A 14,714-nucleotide genomic window follows, 5' to 3' on the forward strand; every position below is an offset into this window, starting at 1 on the left:
CAAGATGAGGGCGAGAGGGAGGACTGAGGAGAAGGTCTGTGGCTAAGTGCTAACCAAAACCTGGAACAACCTCTGGCTGTGTGTGAAGCTCCAGCCTACAGGGTTCTCAGGTTGATGCTTGTGTGTCTGCAAGGAGGCCAGCAGCCTGTCTCCTATTTTCCAAGGGTCTGATTGGGCCTCCGTGTGTTCGGGTGGGGGAGTGGGAAAAGCATTGCCTTCTTTTTTTAACTCTCCAGGACCCAGGAGAGCTAGGCCAGGGCCTGCCCACCATGAAGTCAAGTGGGTGCTTATCCAGTACCCAGTATACGGGGAGTCCTAGCTGGCCCCACCTAACGGCATGTCCCTGCTCTAATGAATCAGGACAACCCAGTCTGAACCAGAGTGTCCAGACTGGGAATGGGAGAGAGACTCACGGAGCCATGTCCATTGTCTTTGGCCTAAGCCAGGAGATCCTCGCTCACCTGCATGTCTTGTCTTAATAAGAGGGAAGACCTGCCACATTTGCTTGAACCTAAAGCTTTCTGGTTTGTTTTAACTCTAAAAGTCCTGCTCCTTCAAGTCTGGCACCCATGAGTTTTTCTTTTCTGTACTGTCCGACCATGGACCATTGGTGGTGTGTCATTTTTACTGCTGCTTGGTGTTGCCTTCCCTAAGGTGAGGACTGGGAGGTTTGGGAAGATGCTGAGTGACTGTCCAAGGGGGTAGGAGTGTCGTTGTGGTGACCTAGATGCTGACAAAGTTGTTCTCACAATCACTTCTAATACTTGTAATATATAGTCTCCTTTATTTGTAGACATACTTAAAAGGCAAGAAAGGGCCACCTTCCTGGTTTACAGGTGAGAGACTGAAGAGTAGAACTCTGAACAGGAATTCCAGCCTGTCCCTGGGGAACACACCCAGGACAGTGTACACCACTGCGGGTCTCGGCAAGGTTTTCACTACTGCACGCGGAGGTCTTGGGTCACCCTTTCCACTGCTGTCTCTCCTCTTCCACCTAACTGCCAAGTCATGGGGAAAAGGAGGGGAGCAAAAAAGGAAGGAAAGAGAGGCCTGTCCACACCACTGGGCTGCCTCAGCTCTCCGGGGGCAGAGAACCAAGGTTCCTGAAGAGCAGGGCTCTGACGTAGGGCGTCTCTGTTGAGAAGGGTGGGCCAGTGAAACCTGGTGCCTGGGCGTTGGCCCGGAGCCCACCCCCTCAGGCATCCAGCTGGCCACTACACTGCAGCCTGAGTCACTCCCCAGCAAGCCCTGGTACGAGCGTGAGAGACGGAGCTCAGCTGGCCCTGAGGGTGGGGAGAGGGCTTGGCAGGAGGCCACCTCCACAGGCATCTAGTTCAACAATGCCAGGCCAGGATTTGGCACCTTAGTTTGGTTCTTTATTGGGAAAGTCTGCCCATTACAGTCCAGTATCTCAACTTGCCCACCTATGAAATGGGATTTCCATAAGATTGGAAGATCACTTGGAGGTTTCTCATCTGATGTTTGTAAGGATCACTGGTAAGAAAGCAAGTACCTAAAACCTAGAATTGGGCAGGTCAGCTTGTAAGGTTTCCCTGTGTGGAAAGGGAAAGGAGCAAATGTGGATGCCCTGGGGGGGGGGGGGGGGGGGACTCTGAGATCTGATAGGAATCACAGCTGCCTTCATTGGCACATGGGTGTGCCCTTTGGCCCGCTTATTTCTTGTTTTATTGTATGGTATATACACAGAGCAGTGCATAAAACATGAATGGCTTAAAGAATAACTATGAAGTGAATATCCACGTCACCACCACCCAAGTCAAAAGCTGGAATATTGCCAGTGCCCCAGACCCCGCCCCCAAGTGCTCTTCCCTGATGAGAACTCCTCCCTCCTACTACAGGTCACCACCACTCGACTTTATAATAATCACTTCACTTTTTTCCCTTTGTCATCTATATACCCCTAAACAGTAGAGTAATATTTAACTATATGGAATATATTGAATGTATTCTTGGGGTTCTTCATTTGTTTAACATGGTGAGATGCACTATAGGATTGCATATTGCTATAGTTGTTCATTTTCTCGGTTGTATAGTATTCCATTGTTCATAAAGTAACCATTTTGCTGTACTGCTAGTAGGTAATTATTTACAAGTATTCCCAGCTTACTGATATTTTTAGCAAATGGATTGATCCCCTACTCCCAGTCCTACACGGGCTGCTGCTACTATAGGTACATGGGTGAGGGGCAGAAACCAAGTGTGGTCTCACCTTCAGCACTCAGAGACCGTGCTCTCCCTGGCAGCCAGAATTAATGCCAACACCGTGTATTTCTTGCAGCTTGCTGGGATTGCAGTCCTTGCCATTGGACTATGGCTCCGATTCGACTCTCAGACGAAGAGCATCTTTGAGCAAGAAAATAGTCATTCCAGCTTCTACACAGGTGAGCATGGGGAGACTTGGTGCTTCCTCCAGCTGCGGAGATGCCTTGTTGATCCAGGGAGTTGGCCTTGGGAAAGACGTTTGCTCTGGCCACATTGGTCAGTCATGTTCCTTTCAAGCTTTGCTTTTGTGTAGTTATTTATGCCCATGAATTTGCATTTGACTGATGTGGTTTCTTTTTCATGCTGACTAAGTCTGGAGTTTCAACTATTCTCTGATGTGAAGTTGGCTCCACCAGAGTTGCTGCCATTCTTGGGGATTTAAGAACCTCTGTCCTGCCCTTGCCAGTGTGGCTAACTGGTTAGAGCATCGACCTGAGCGCTGAAGGATTGTGGTTTTGATTTTCAGGTCAGGGCACGTGTGGGAGGCAAACAATCGATGTGTCTCTCTCACATTGATGTTTCTCTCCCCCACTCCCTTCCACTCTCTCTGAAAATCAATGGAAAAAATATCCTCAAGTGAGGATTAACACACAAAAAAAAGAAAGAACCTCTGTCCTGGATCCTGATCCCCTCTTCGTTTCATGTCTTCTGGCTTAATCATCTCCTCAATTCAAAAAGCTTTGTCCTGCGGAAACCACAGTGCCAGGCAAAGGAGAGGTGACTCCTCCCCAATTGTTCAGATAGGGGCTCTGAGACCCCAAAGACCTGCCTCCTGGATAATAACAGTCAAAATTAGTAAGAGAGACTAGTAGAGACGCTAGCCCTCTGGACCCCTGGTGCTGGTGTAAAGGCCAAGCACTCCTGCTTTAGGGAAAAGGTTTCCAATTTAAGCAAGAATTGACTTAACATGCCCTGGCTGGTTTGGCTCAGTGGACGGTGCGTCAGCCTGCAGACTGAAGGGTCCCAGGTTCGATTCCAGTCATGGGCACATGCCCCGGTTGCGGGCTCGATCCCCAGTGGGGGACGTATGGGAGGCAGCGATCAATGACTCTCTCTCATCGTTGATGTTTCTGTTTCTCTCTCCCTCTCCCTTCCTCTCTGAAATCAATAAAAATATATTTAAAAAGAAAAGAAAAGAATTGACTTAACGGGATTCTTTGTACCCACAGGCCCCGTGGCATTTTTTCTAGCATCATTCTGTCACTTTTCACCGCCGTATCGCCACGTAAACGCCTCTCTAAAATGAGTGGGAGCATTGAGGGAGCCTGTCAAACGCAATTGCCCAGTTTCTGGGACGACACAGGCTCTGCTACTCTACTTTCTGCCCAATTTCAGAATAGGAAACATTTCATTTGCCAGAAACAAAAGCAGCCCCTATTTCCCCTATTTTTAGGATGGTGTTGTCACATCATCAGGCTCAAAGTATAAGTTTGGTCACTTCCTTCCCGCCCACAAAAGAAGTTATTTAAAAAAAAAAAAAAAAAGATGAAGAAAACAGTCTGAAGAAACTTATCGCCCAGGCCTTCAGGAAGAGCGTGGTGGCTGCCAGCCTGCAAACCTCCTCCCCGCCTCCCAGAGTCCAGGCACATGGTTCCAGGGCCCCGGGCTCTGTGGATGGTTTCCAGGCTTTTATTATTTTTTGTTGTTGTCGTTAGTTGGGTTTTTTAGGGTGTGCCTCCCTATTGTGAGAAAACAGTGAGGGGAAGAAAAGCACAATGTGTGCATTTTTTAACTGTGCACAGTTTTTAGGGAGCAGGTCTCCATAGTGCCCCGACTTGTTTTAGCAACAGCTTGCTTTTTGTGAGTTTGTGGCAGCCCTGGAATGCCGCCTACAGAACTAGAGGGGCGGGGGCGGGGTGCTGGGGGGAGACTGGGAGCACTCCATTTCCTGTCATGTCATGTCATGTCACACCAGGCTGCTGGGAACCCTCTGCAGGGAGAGGGGAGAGCAGATTTGCTGGAGGAATGTGGAGGCGGGGGCAGCCATTCCCGGCAGGTCCTCCTGAGGAGCGCCCCCAGGCACCTCCCATAGTTCTCTGCAGGGGGCCTAGCTCCCACACTCTCCCACTAACCCTTCTCTGTGTGTCCTTCACTGTCTCACGTGTGGTTATGTACTGTAATCCCGGGAACTCTTTACCGTACATGGAGTGATCCCCATCTCACTGATGAAGAAACCGAGGCCTCGGGAGTTAATCACCTGTCCGAGCGCCATGCCCTCAAAAGGCAGGGCTAGGATTTGAACCCAGTCCTGTGAAAGTTGCTTCTTGTATTACCTGTACTGGATTGTGGGGAGGCCTCCCCTATGTAGGAATGGGAAATATCTATACTGACCGGATGTTACCCAGGGGTGGGGGCAGGGTGGGGGCTCTTTGGGCCTTTGATTTTGCCCAAATTGTAGTTGGAGGTGGGGAAACCGCAAGTATCGGTGGCCCCAGCCAGCAGATGACAGGTGGGAAAGTCGTGTAGAGTGTCAGGAGAGTGATGAGCACACTGTCTGGGGGAGCCAGGACCTGCTTCTGGGAACCTCACAGGTCATTGAAGGCCCTCCCCACCTCCCACCCCCCATGGCCACTGGTCCTACCTTCAGTGACAGGATAGGGATTGGAAGGCACAATCCCAAAGAGACACAATGCATGTGGGGGTTTTATTTGCATTAACACAGCCTTAAGCTCTAACAGAGGAAATGGACCCTTTGCAACTGGACCCCCTACCTGGGAAAGAGCTCAGCTTGCAGAAGCTCAGGGAGCAAAGGGTGATGCAAGTGACACCAGAGCATCAGGCAGCTGGGGTGGCCACTTGGGTCTAGCCTGGCCCTGCCCTTCCCTGAACGCTTTCTGAAATTCAGTCATTATGGTCCATGGGCAAAGAGCTAAGGAGGCCTCATACACTGTGTCCCCTTCCACTTGGACTGTGACACCAGCCTTGGTATTGACCCATTGCCCTTCCAGTAGCGTGCCAGCTCTACCCCAGCTGCTATTCCCAGCATCAGGAGGTGACCATCCCTTGCCCAGGGGCACTGACCATCTGCAGAGCAATCCACAGGCCAGCCTGACCATATAGCTGGCCCATCAGGAAACCTGAAGGACCACAGCTTTGAAAGTAGAGAAAGAATGGATAGCCAGGCAGAGAAGCAAGTGAAAAAGAAACGTTCCAACACTCAAAACAGGCCGTAGTGAAGCAGAACAGCTGACAGACGGCCTTATAAGGGCCTAGTCTGCTGTTCAGGCCCTGGGAGAGTCGGCCCGTCAGCAGTATTCGTGATCCCAGGCTGCAAACATGCTGGGGAACTTCATTTTCTTGGTCTCAGGCCAGCAGCCCTTCTTAACTCCTTGGTGTCCTCCCAGAGCATAGCCACTGTGAGGGCATCTGGCGGGGAGAGGGGGGATTGGTCAACCAGAGGCCGTGGGCATCCACACTCTCAAGGGCCGTTCCCCTTTTGTGACAGGGTACCTGACGCATTGCCTACGTCAGCTGACTTCCCTGTTCCCAGCTTATGACTCGGGACAGCTTGTTTTGTTGCTCTGTGTCTCTTTGTCTTCCTGTCCTAAAGCTGGCAGAGTGTACACACCCACACCTCTGGGAGGCAGAGAACTCTGTGCTTGGCAGATGGGGTTCGCAGTGGCGCTCATTAATGAAAACGGCCATCAGTGGGATGGAGAGGGACCGAGAGAGCTGTTGGGGTTCCTGGGAGCCCTGATTATGTTCATTGGAGATAAGCAACTATTCTAAGCAAGTGGAGGCCAGGAGCTCTGCTGGGTTTTGTTCTCCACACAAACAGGTATGGTGAGTGCTTTTTGCAAGATGGGGTTGAGGTGGTGACAGGAGGCTGATGTGTCCTCTGTCCAGCCAGCGCCGAGCCCTGATAAACAGGTGAAAGGACACCCTAGCATCTGCCACTGCTACACCAAGGGCTTTATTAAACACTAGCAGCTATAATGTCAGCCTGAAAGAAAAAAGGCAGAATAAACAGCCCTTGAGCAAACTGACACAGTAATCCTAGAGAAGGCTCTGTGACAAATAACTTTTTCCATGAGTCAGATGGAAAGCCCACATTCACTTGTTTTATAAAGGAGAACGCTTTGTTTTCTGGATGGCCAGCCCTTGCTAACGAGCTGGGGTGGAGGCTAAGAGGAGCTTAGCAAGGAGGATCCCTGCAGGGATGGCCCTTTTAACAGCAGCCCACTCCCCTGACTTCAAGGGGGGGGGCGCTTGCAGATGAGCCATCTTATAGCTGCTGCTAAAATCCCCATAAACAGCTGCCAGGGAACTGGAGAGGGTGAAGCCGAGACACCCCAGATCTGCAGCTGCTTGAGCAAGATTTAAAGCCAACAGCAGCCTTTGTCCTAAAGTCTTCGTCCACTAAGCCCAAAAATGAATATTTCTTATTAACGGAGGCCCATTAGGAGACTATCCTTTCTTTCTTTCTCTCTAGCTATCTATCTATCTGCACTGGAAATGCTTTTCCCTATCACAGATCCCTAATGCTACTCACCCAACTCCCCGACTTCTGCCAGGGTCTCCAGGCCTACCAACTGGGATCTGGACTTAGAGAAAACATGCCTGTCTGTTCATTCCCACTCAACGGATTTTGTGTGTTTGTAAATCCTTTAGATCTCTTAATAACCCCTATTTACTCAGTCCCTGCTATGAAGCTCAGAGGAGTGACTCATCCTCGTTGTCTTGTCCCGATAAGATGGGGAGAAGCTGAGGCCGTGTCACTGCCTCGACGGACGGACGCACGGGTGTCCTCGTCTCACAGCCCTCCTCCGCAGCGCCCGGGGCTTGGGCCCCGCAGTATGGAACTGCCCGGGAGGATGGGACTTGACTCAAGGACAAGCTGCATTTGTCCCCTTGCCCAGTCTGAGCCAGGCATGCACGGGAACAATACCCATATTCATACAGCGTAGGGGTTTGCCAGTAAACCCACGTGACTTGACATCACGACAGATGTGGGGCAAAGGGGGCAGAGACACAAACGCTCCCTTGTGTGCATTCTGCTCGGTGCTGCCCGTGAGCTTCAGCTGCAGGCAGACTGCACGGTTTGTGGCCTGCAAAGCCTCGGCCCCGTACTAGGGGTCCAGATGTGGACCAGTGAAGTCACAGACACCTGCCCAGGGTTCTCACTGCAGTGTCCTGTGTGTATTGTGTGGAAATATCAGATTCTCTCCCTTTCAGCCCCTATTTCAAGAAAGTCGCCCTGGTCCCAGTTAGCAGGGAGGGATCAGCAAGTGTATAAAAATTCATCATTATGATTCATAATCGTCACCCATCCCTTGTATTCTTAAGATTAGCAGTAGCTTGGATTTGTTGTGCACATCTTGATGACATGTCACTTAATCTTCACAACCACCTCATGGTGGACATTGCCATCCCCGCTTTGCAGATAGAGAAGTGATGCTCAGAGAGTTAGGTGGCATTCCCAGGGTCACAGAGCTGGATTTCAAACCCAGTTTTCCTGGGCTTCTGAGGTAGAAATGCCCCATGGGACCTGCGTGAGGTGGGTAGGGTAGTCCCTGCAGAACCGCTGTGACTTCTCCAGAATATAACTGCAACCTGGGCCCCTCTGGGCATTCCCGGGGGGTGACTAGGGCTAGTATGCTCCACCGGGTCCCCATCCCAGGAATATGCCTTTTGTTGGGCATAGTCAGAAATTGTAAAAGGCACTGCCCTTCTCATCACCCCCTCTCCATTGGTCACAAAAATTGAAGGCTTAGAACGTGTCACTCACACCCCCCCTTTAACAAGAGGATAGAGCCTTTTCACCCTTCACCTAGAGCAGGGGTGGGCAAACTTTTTGACTCGAGGGCCACAATGGGTTCTTAAACTGGACCGGAGGGCCGGAACAAAAGCATGGATGGAGTTTTTGTGTGAACTAATATAAATTCAAAGTAAACATCATTACATAAAAGGGTATGGGTTTTTTGGTTTGTTTTTTTGTTTTTTGTTTTTTTTAGTTTTATTCATTTCAAACGGGCCGGATCTGGCCCGCGGGCCATAGTTTGCCCACGGCTGACCTAGAGTAACCGAATTGCAACCGCAAGATCTCTGTAGTGGGCTCTAAGAGCAGGATCTTTTTAAATTTCCTAGCAGCCAACCTCTCATTTTACTGATAAGGAAGTTGCGGCCAAGAGAGGGAACATGTCTTACCCATGATCACACAGAACTTAGTAGCAGAGTTAGGACCCAGTCAAGGGTCTCCTGACACGAGGCCTATCTTCTCTGCACTAGAGCAAGCTGCTCTACCTTTGCCAGCATGAGCCCTTGGGTGTCACTAACTGTGCATGCCTCGCTGCCACCCATGGCAGGGCCGGCTGCCCCAGTGTGCACAGCCCTTTGCTGCTGGAAGCTTGCCCTGACAGCCTCTTCTGCCAGGTAGAGGCTGGCAGGGGCTCATCAGAGTCCCAGGAATTTACCCTGAGTTTGGGGGGTCTGTTTTCATTAGCGTAAGTGGATTCATCTAGCTGGAAACAGGTGACAGACTAGGCCAGTTTGTGTCCTTCGTAGAATCTGGGGCTCCCAGGGATAGTCTTTGTCCCAGTTAAGGGGTATAGGCACCCTCCAGGAAGGCTGAGGGTAAAGGTAGGAGTGAGGACTTGATGCCATGGGGTCCTGGAAGAGAGACTGGTGGGAAGGAGGCTTGAGAGCAAAGGTGGAGGGGGACAGAGAGATGGAGGCAGCACAGTCATATCGAGGGAAAACGGAATTGCAGGAAACAGCTGGGCCTCCACGCTAATATCTCCATGTCCTGTCCTCTGTCCTCTCTCCTCAGGAGTTTATATTCTGATTGGAGCCGGCGCCCTCATGATGCTGGTGGGTTTCCTGGGCTGCTGTGGGGCTGTGCAAGAGTCCCAGTGCATGCTGGGATTGGTGAGTATCCTTTCTGTGTTCCCCACACCCACCCCACCCCTGCCCCCGAGATCCCATAGAACAGATGGGGTGGGGTGGGGTGGGGTGGGGTGGGGGAAGGAAGGGGGGTAGAGGGGGTGGGGGGAGGGGAGGGTGAATAGGATACCCCAAGGGCATGAGCTGTCCTCAGCACCCCCAGGGTCCCTCCGCTCAGGGCCCTACCCCAGCCTCCTGGCCAGGCAGCTGTCTTGTCCTCTCCCCTGTGGTGATGCCTCCCTCTCTTCCTCTCTGGAGTCTCTATCTTATCACTTTCCCTCAGGTGACTAAATGCCAGGACTTTGTTTTCCCTTTTTTCGAGGGCCACGTTTGCTTTCTTTCCCTGAATCCACAGGTACCTGTGCCTTCTCTTTTTTCAAAAACTTGTTACAATTTTCCTCAAACTCCAGAGTGTTCTCACTTTATTTCCTCAAATCTCTGTGGTTTTGTGAGTGAGCAGTGGTATTTTATCTTTGACTGACTCCTAATTAACTCCTTAGACATACCAATGCTGGGGCCCCCTGTGCCCAGGCCTTCCCTGCTGCGGCTTTCGCTCCTCGCCCGGGCTTAGCTCTCTCAGCTCCCCCACTTCTGGGAACGGCTCCATTTGTGTCCCCAGATACCCGGTCCCAGCGAATTGCTATTCCTCCTTGTTTGCCAGAATACCCTTTACTTTTCTGGTTGGCTAAGATTGTTCCTCGCCCCACCCACTTTTTACCTTCTAGTTCTTTATGTTCCTCTTGGTGATATTTGCCCTTGAAATAGCTGCGGCCGTCTGGGGATATTCGCACAAAGATGAGGTAGGTGCTTTCTGTAAGATCTCGGGGCCTCGGGTGATTCGGGTTTGGGAGTTTGCGGATGAGGGGTGATGCGGGCGGAAGGGTGTCCTGGCTGCCCAGCTTGGTCAGCTGTCATCGCGCCTCTTATTCCACCACGTTCCCACATGCCCTCAGAACGTGAGCTTCCCCAGGGCAGGGAATGTGAGCGTTATACTACCCTGGGTGGTACTGTGCCAACCACTGCTTCCAGTTCCCCAAACGGTGTTGGCACAGAGTAGATGTTCAGGAAATAGTCATTGGGCCAGCGTATCTGTGCATGTGTCTCACACCTCGACAGCCTTTCCCCAGTTCTTCTGGAAAAGACAGCTTAGGGCAGCGGTTCTCAGCCTGTGAGTCGCGACCCCTTTGGCGGTCGAACAACCCTTTCACAGGGGTCGCCTAAGACCATCCTGCATATCAGATATTTACATTACCATTCATAACAGTAGCAACATTACAGTTATGAAGTAGCAACGAAAATAATTTTATGGTTGGGTCACAACATGAGCAACTGTATTTAAAGGGCCAGAAGGTTGAGAACCACTGGCCTAGGGAAACACGCCTTCTGGGCTGGGCGCCCTTGCTCCTTTACGTAGTCTATAAATATGAGCTAAGCGCCACACGAACTGTTGCTCTCATCTTAAAGACCTTTGCCACCTAGTGTGGCAGACAGACATGCATTTGGTAAGTGTCACAGAAGTCACTTATATCCAAAAGTCCCATGGGATTTGAAAGGGTGGGGTAGGAAAGGGGACTCTCTGGCTTCCTGGGGAGGAGAGCATTGGCCTAAACCTTGAGTGAGAGAGATTTCAGGAGGAACATTGGTAGGAGACAGAGTACTTCCCCTCAAAGAAAGGGCCTGAGCACAGCTGAGCTTGGGCTCCATGGGGAGACCAATGCATTATGGGCCAGGATGGCCACATCAGAACAGTGTTTTAGGAAGGACTGTGTTATCATGTTGAGCAGGAGGGAGGAAAGCAGAGAGACACTAGATGCGGGAACCCTGTTTCTAAAAAAAAAAAATGCTTTCATTATTCAGATGATAGAAGCCACAGTCATGGAAATAGGAAGGGATAACGATGAAAAATACTGAAGGAGGGAGGCTGGACATTGGTCAGCTTATTGATATTGTGGGTGGGGGGGGGACCAAGAGACAGGCATCCATTAAGTTGGAACAAACCCAATTACGGGAGGATGGTAACATCTCCTTTCTTTCATAATAGGTTATACTTATTCCCCAAATTTACTTTGTACCAGACACTGTGCTACGAGCTTAACATGTAATGTCACATTGAAATTTTCACCGTAATCTCTCGGGTAGGGATTAATATACTCTCCATCCTAAAGATGCAGAAAGCGAGGTTCCGAGGGGCTTGGTTAATTTGCCGAAAGTCACACAGCCTCTGAGTGAAGAAAACAGGAAGACGGAAGCCTGAGGAGCTAGCCAGATCAGGAGTTCTGTTTTGTTTTTGTTTTTTAATTTAAGTTGAGGAGATACCATTTTGTTCATAGATAGAAGGGAAGGAGCCAAGTGGGACCAAAGGGACCAACCATAGGTGCAGGAGAAGGGGGAATGACAGAAGCAGAGTTCCTAGAGGATGTGGGAGGAGAGCGAGGGGTCCCAGAGATGGCAGAGGGGACGTGGGGGCGTGGGGATGGGGGCAGCCTGCTCGGTAACATTTCCCGAGCATGGGAATTTGTTGGCTGAGTGTGAAGAAGTCGGAACAGGTGACATTTGTTCATTTGTTCTGCTGCTCTCTCATCTGTTGGTCCATCACAGGTGATTAAGGAACTCCAGAAATTTTACACGGACACCTACCAGAAGCTGAGAAACAAGGACGAGCCCCAGCGGGAAACGCTGAAAGCCATCCACTATGCGGTATGTCGTCTTTGCATCCTCAGAGCATGTGCACATGGGCACTTGCTGTCCCAGACCAGTGCATCTCTATTTCAGTCACTTTTGTGTTTGTTTCTCTCACCCACATCCCTGCTCTTCTCTCTGCAGTTGGATTGCTGTGGTCTAGTAGGGGGAGTGGAACAATTCATCTCGGACATCTGCCCCAAAAAGGATGTACTCGAAAGCATCACAATGAAGGTAAGCGTGAAGAGCAAGTGCCCCTGCCCACTTGCTCTGGGCAAATCCCATAAGGGTAGAAGTGAAATTTGCCCTCTCGTTCTGGGAGGACAGGCATCTAAGTGCTTCACAAATATGTCTTCCACCTGCAGCGTCCCAGGGTGGTCATCTCATTTCTCCACTGCCTTGGCGCCTTCTGTGTCCCCAAGGGCAGCAAAACAAAGGCCAGACCAGGGAAATAGCAAAGTGCTTCTAGCTGCCTGCAATGATTTGGCAGCTGGAACTGCCCAGTGCTGCCCCTTGTTCTGCCTCCCCCAGCACTCAAGGCATCAGGGACAGGTGTGCTCTGAGTCAAGGACATTGGCTTTGTAGACTTGTAAATGGCTCAAGATTGTAAACTAGAGCTCATGTCCAAACTGCAGAATGATAAGATGTAACCCAGATAAGAAATAGACCCAAAGCAGGGGCTTACCCCTCTTTCTTCTATAATTTCTTATCCAAATATGTGGGACCCACCTCCTATTCCTCTCTTGGTTCTCCTTTCTATGCACCAACCAAGACACCTGAACCCTCCTGTCCCCTCCCCTTTCCCTGGAACCACCAATTCTCTGGGTGTGAAACGGGTATTGTGGGAGGAAGGAGGTGTGAGCAGGGATCGTGTGTGACCAGGGTCTTGGTTTGCCCCTCTAAGCCCTGCCCTGAGGCCATCAAAGAAGTCTTCCACAACAAGTTCCACATCATCGGCGCCGTGGGCATCGGGATCGCCGTGGTGATGGTGAGTGTCCTGGACATCGGGTTGGGGGGTAGGAGGGGGTCCTCTTAGTAGTTAACATTGATGAAGGGTATGCTCTGGCCAGGCACTATCTTAAGTGCTACACATTTATCAGCTGATTGAATCCTCACCATACCTATGAGGTGGAACTCTTAGCATTCCCATTTTAGAGACTAGGGAACAGAGAGACAGAGAGGTTGAGTAAGTTGATCAAAGTCTCTGAGCTCATGAGTGAAGCTTCTGGGATTTGAACTCAGTGTTCAAATCCATTCTCTTAACCATTAAGGTTCAGGGGTAAGTGTAAGGTGAAGCCACTACTGCTGGTCCACAGACTGTGCAAGGGTCTGGATCACCCCAGACCTGTTAGTTATCCTGGGATGATCTTCGAAACATGTTTTCATCATGCACCTGCTCTTCTTTCCCCCCCCCAAAAAAGTAGTTCAATGAAAGCTACATGGATGTGAATTGTTTCATCTCCCTCTATAGTCTGAAAGGCATCCAGAGTGGAGAGCCCAACGCGTCAAATAATCTACTCTCTAGTAATCAGCTCCCAGGAACCATCAAGGGTTGACGAGGTCCCCTGGGGTTTCCCCTTCTTCCCCCAGGAGGGGGTTATGAGAACTCTTCAAGGGGCACAGCCCTTGTCTGCCCTCACAAGACTACCCCAAAAGAGAGAATTGCTTCCTTTCTAAGTGGTTATTTGTACCTCTCATCTGCATCTAGATGAGCTTGGCACAGCTTTCAGTAAAAGAGATAACCATACTTTTTAAAATAGAATATAAAACTCACAAAAACACAAAGGTGGAAGTGAAAGTTCCAGCCTGTGTGGACTATGGAAATATCTGAATTTGAGCATTTAATTTAGCTCTGAGTGTATCTGTCTCACCCTGAAAGTTCTCCAGGGAAGTTACTTGCATTAGCAAGTGGCTGCAGACACTCAGAATCCCACCTGTCAGTGATCCCGCCCATTATCTAGCCTGCACGCCCCTGCTTTGATATTTAATTCATTTGGCCTCTGATTCTCATAGTCCTTTGTCTTGGCCTGAATGACTCATGTCTTTCCCTCAGCAAAGCCACTTTGTTCCTCCTATTCCTCCCTGTCTTCCAGGTCTTTGGCATGATCTTCAGTATGATCCTGTGCTGTGCTATCCGCAGAAGCCGAGAGATGGTCTAGAGTCAGCGTGCACTCCTGAGCAGGAAAGTTTACCCCTGAAGATCGTTGGTTATTTTCCTGGGGTTTTATTTTTGTTGTTATTGTCTTGTTGTTGTTTCTTTTTTTCTTTTTTTGCCACTAACTTTTAGTATTCATCCTGCATTTATAAACAAGGAAAAAAGTTATTCTATGTTTATCTTTTTTAATGCTTTATTCATATGGATAGTTGAGAGATTGAGGGACTTGTTTTGCTTTGGTTTATAATTTTTGGTTTGTTTTTGCTTATTATGTTAGGCAGAAATCCTGCAATGAAAGGTACTATATTTGCTAGACTCTAGACAAAAGATATTGTACATAAAGAGATTTTTTTTTTCTTTAAATAGATTTAAAAAAATGTCTATCAAATTTAATCAGATTGTAACTTATGTTGAAGACAATTTGATACATAATAAAAGATTATGACAATATCCTGGATTGGTTTTGGGGTTTCGTGGCTTCCTTTATCTTTTTTTAGAGCTATGTATTTCTCAGATGTCTTTCAACTGCTATCTGCTTTAACTGCATTTACATGAAAAGTAGGTTGGAAGGTTGGTCTTCCTACTTTACTAATGAAAAAAAATCAAAGTGTGAAGAGATGAAGGGATTCTGACCCAAGGTCACACAACTGCTAATAGGTCAACACTAGAACCCCTCTCTTGCAGTGTGTTGTGTCTTGGGGGTACAGCAGTAAAT

The 14,714-nt window shown here is 49.5% G+C and overlaps 1 protein-coding gene across 1 annotated transcript in view; it reads left to right on the forward strand.

The window, feature by feature from the left end:
* Positions 1–14,456, forward strand: part of CD9 (CD9 molecule) — a 34,151-nt gene extending 19,695 nt beyond the window's left edge. The window contains exons 2-8 of the mRNA XM_014451608.2: positions 2,300–2,402; positions 9,053–9,150; positions 9,891–9,965; positions 11,764–11,862; positions 11,989–12,078; positions 12,749–12,832; positions 13,938–14,456. Of these exons, the coding sequence (XP_014307094.1) occupies positions 2,300–2,402; positions 9,053–9,150; positions 9,891–9,965; positions 11,764–11,862; positions 11,989–12,078; positions 12,749–12,832; positions 13,938–14,003 (615 nt within the window). The 3' untranslated portion in view covers positions 14,004–14,456. The remainder of the gene's footprint in view (positions 1–2,299; positions 2,403–9,052; positions 9,151–9,890; positions 9,966–11,763; positions 11,863–11,988; positions 12,079–12,748; positions 12,833–13,937) is intronic.
* The last annotated feature ends 258 nt before the right edge of the window (positions 14,457–14,714 follow it).

This window comes from Myotis lucifugus, unplaced genomic scaffold (genome assembly GCF_000147115.1).
Source record: "Myotis lucifugus unplaced genomic scaffold, Myoluc2.0 scaffold_10, whole genome shotgun sequence".
NCBI lineage: Eukaryota > Metazoa > Chordata > Mammalia > Chiroptera > Vespertilionidae > Myotis > Myotis lucifugus.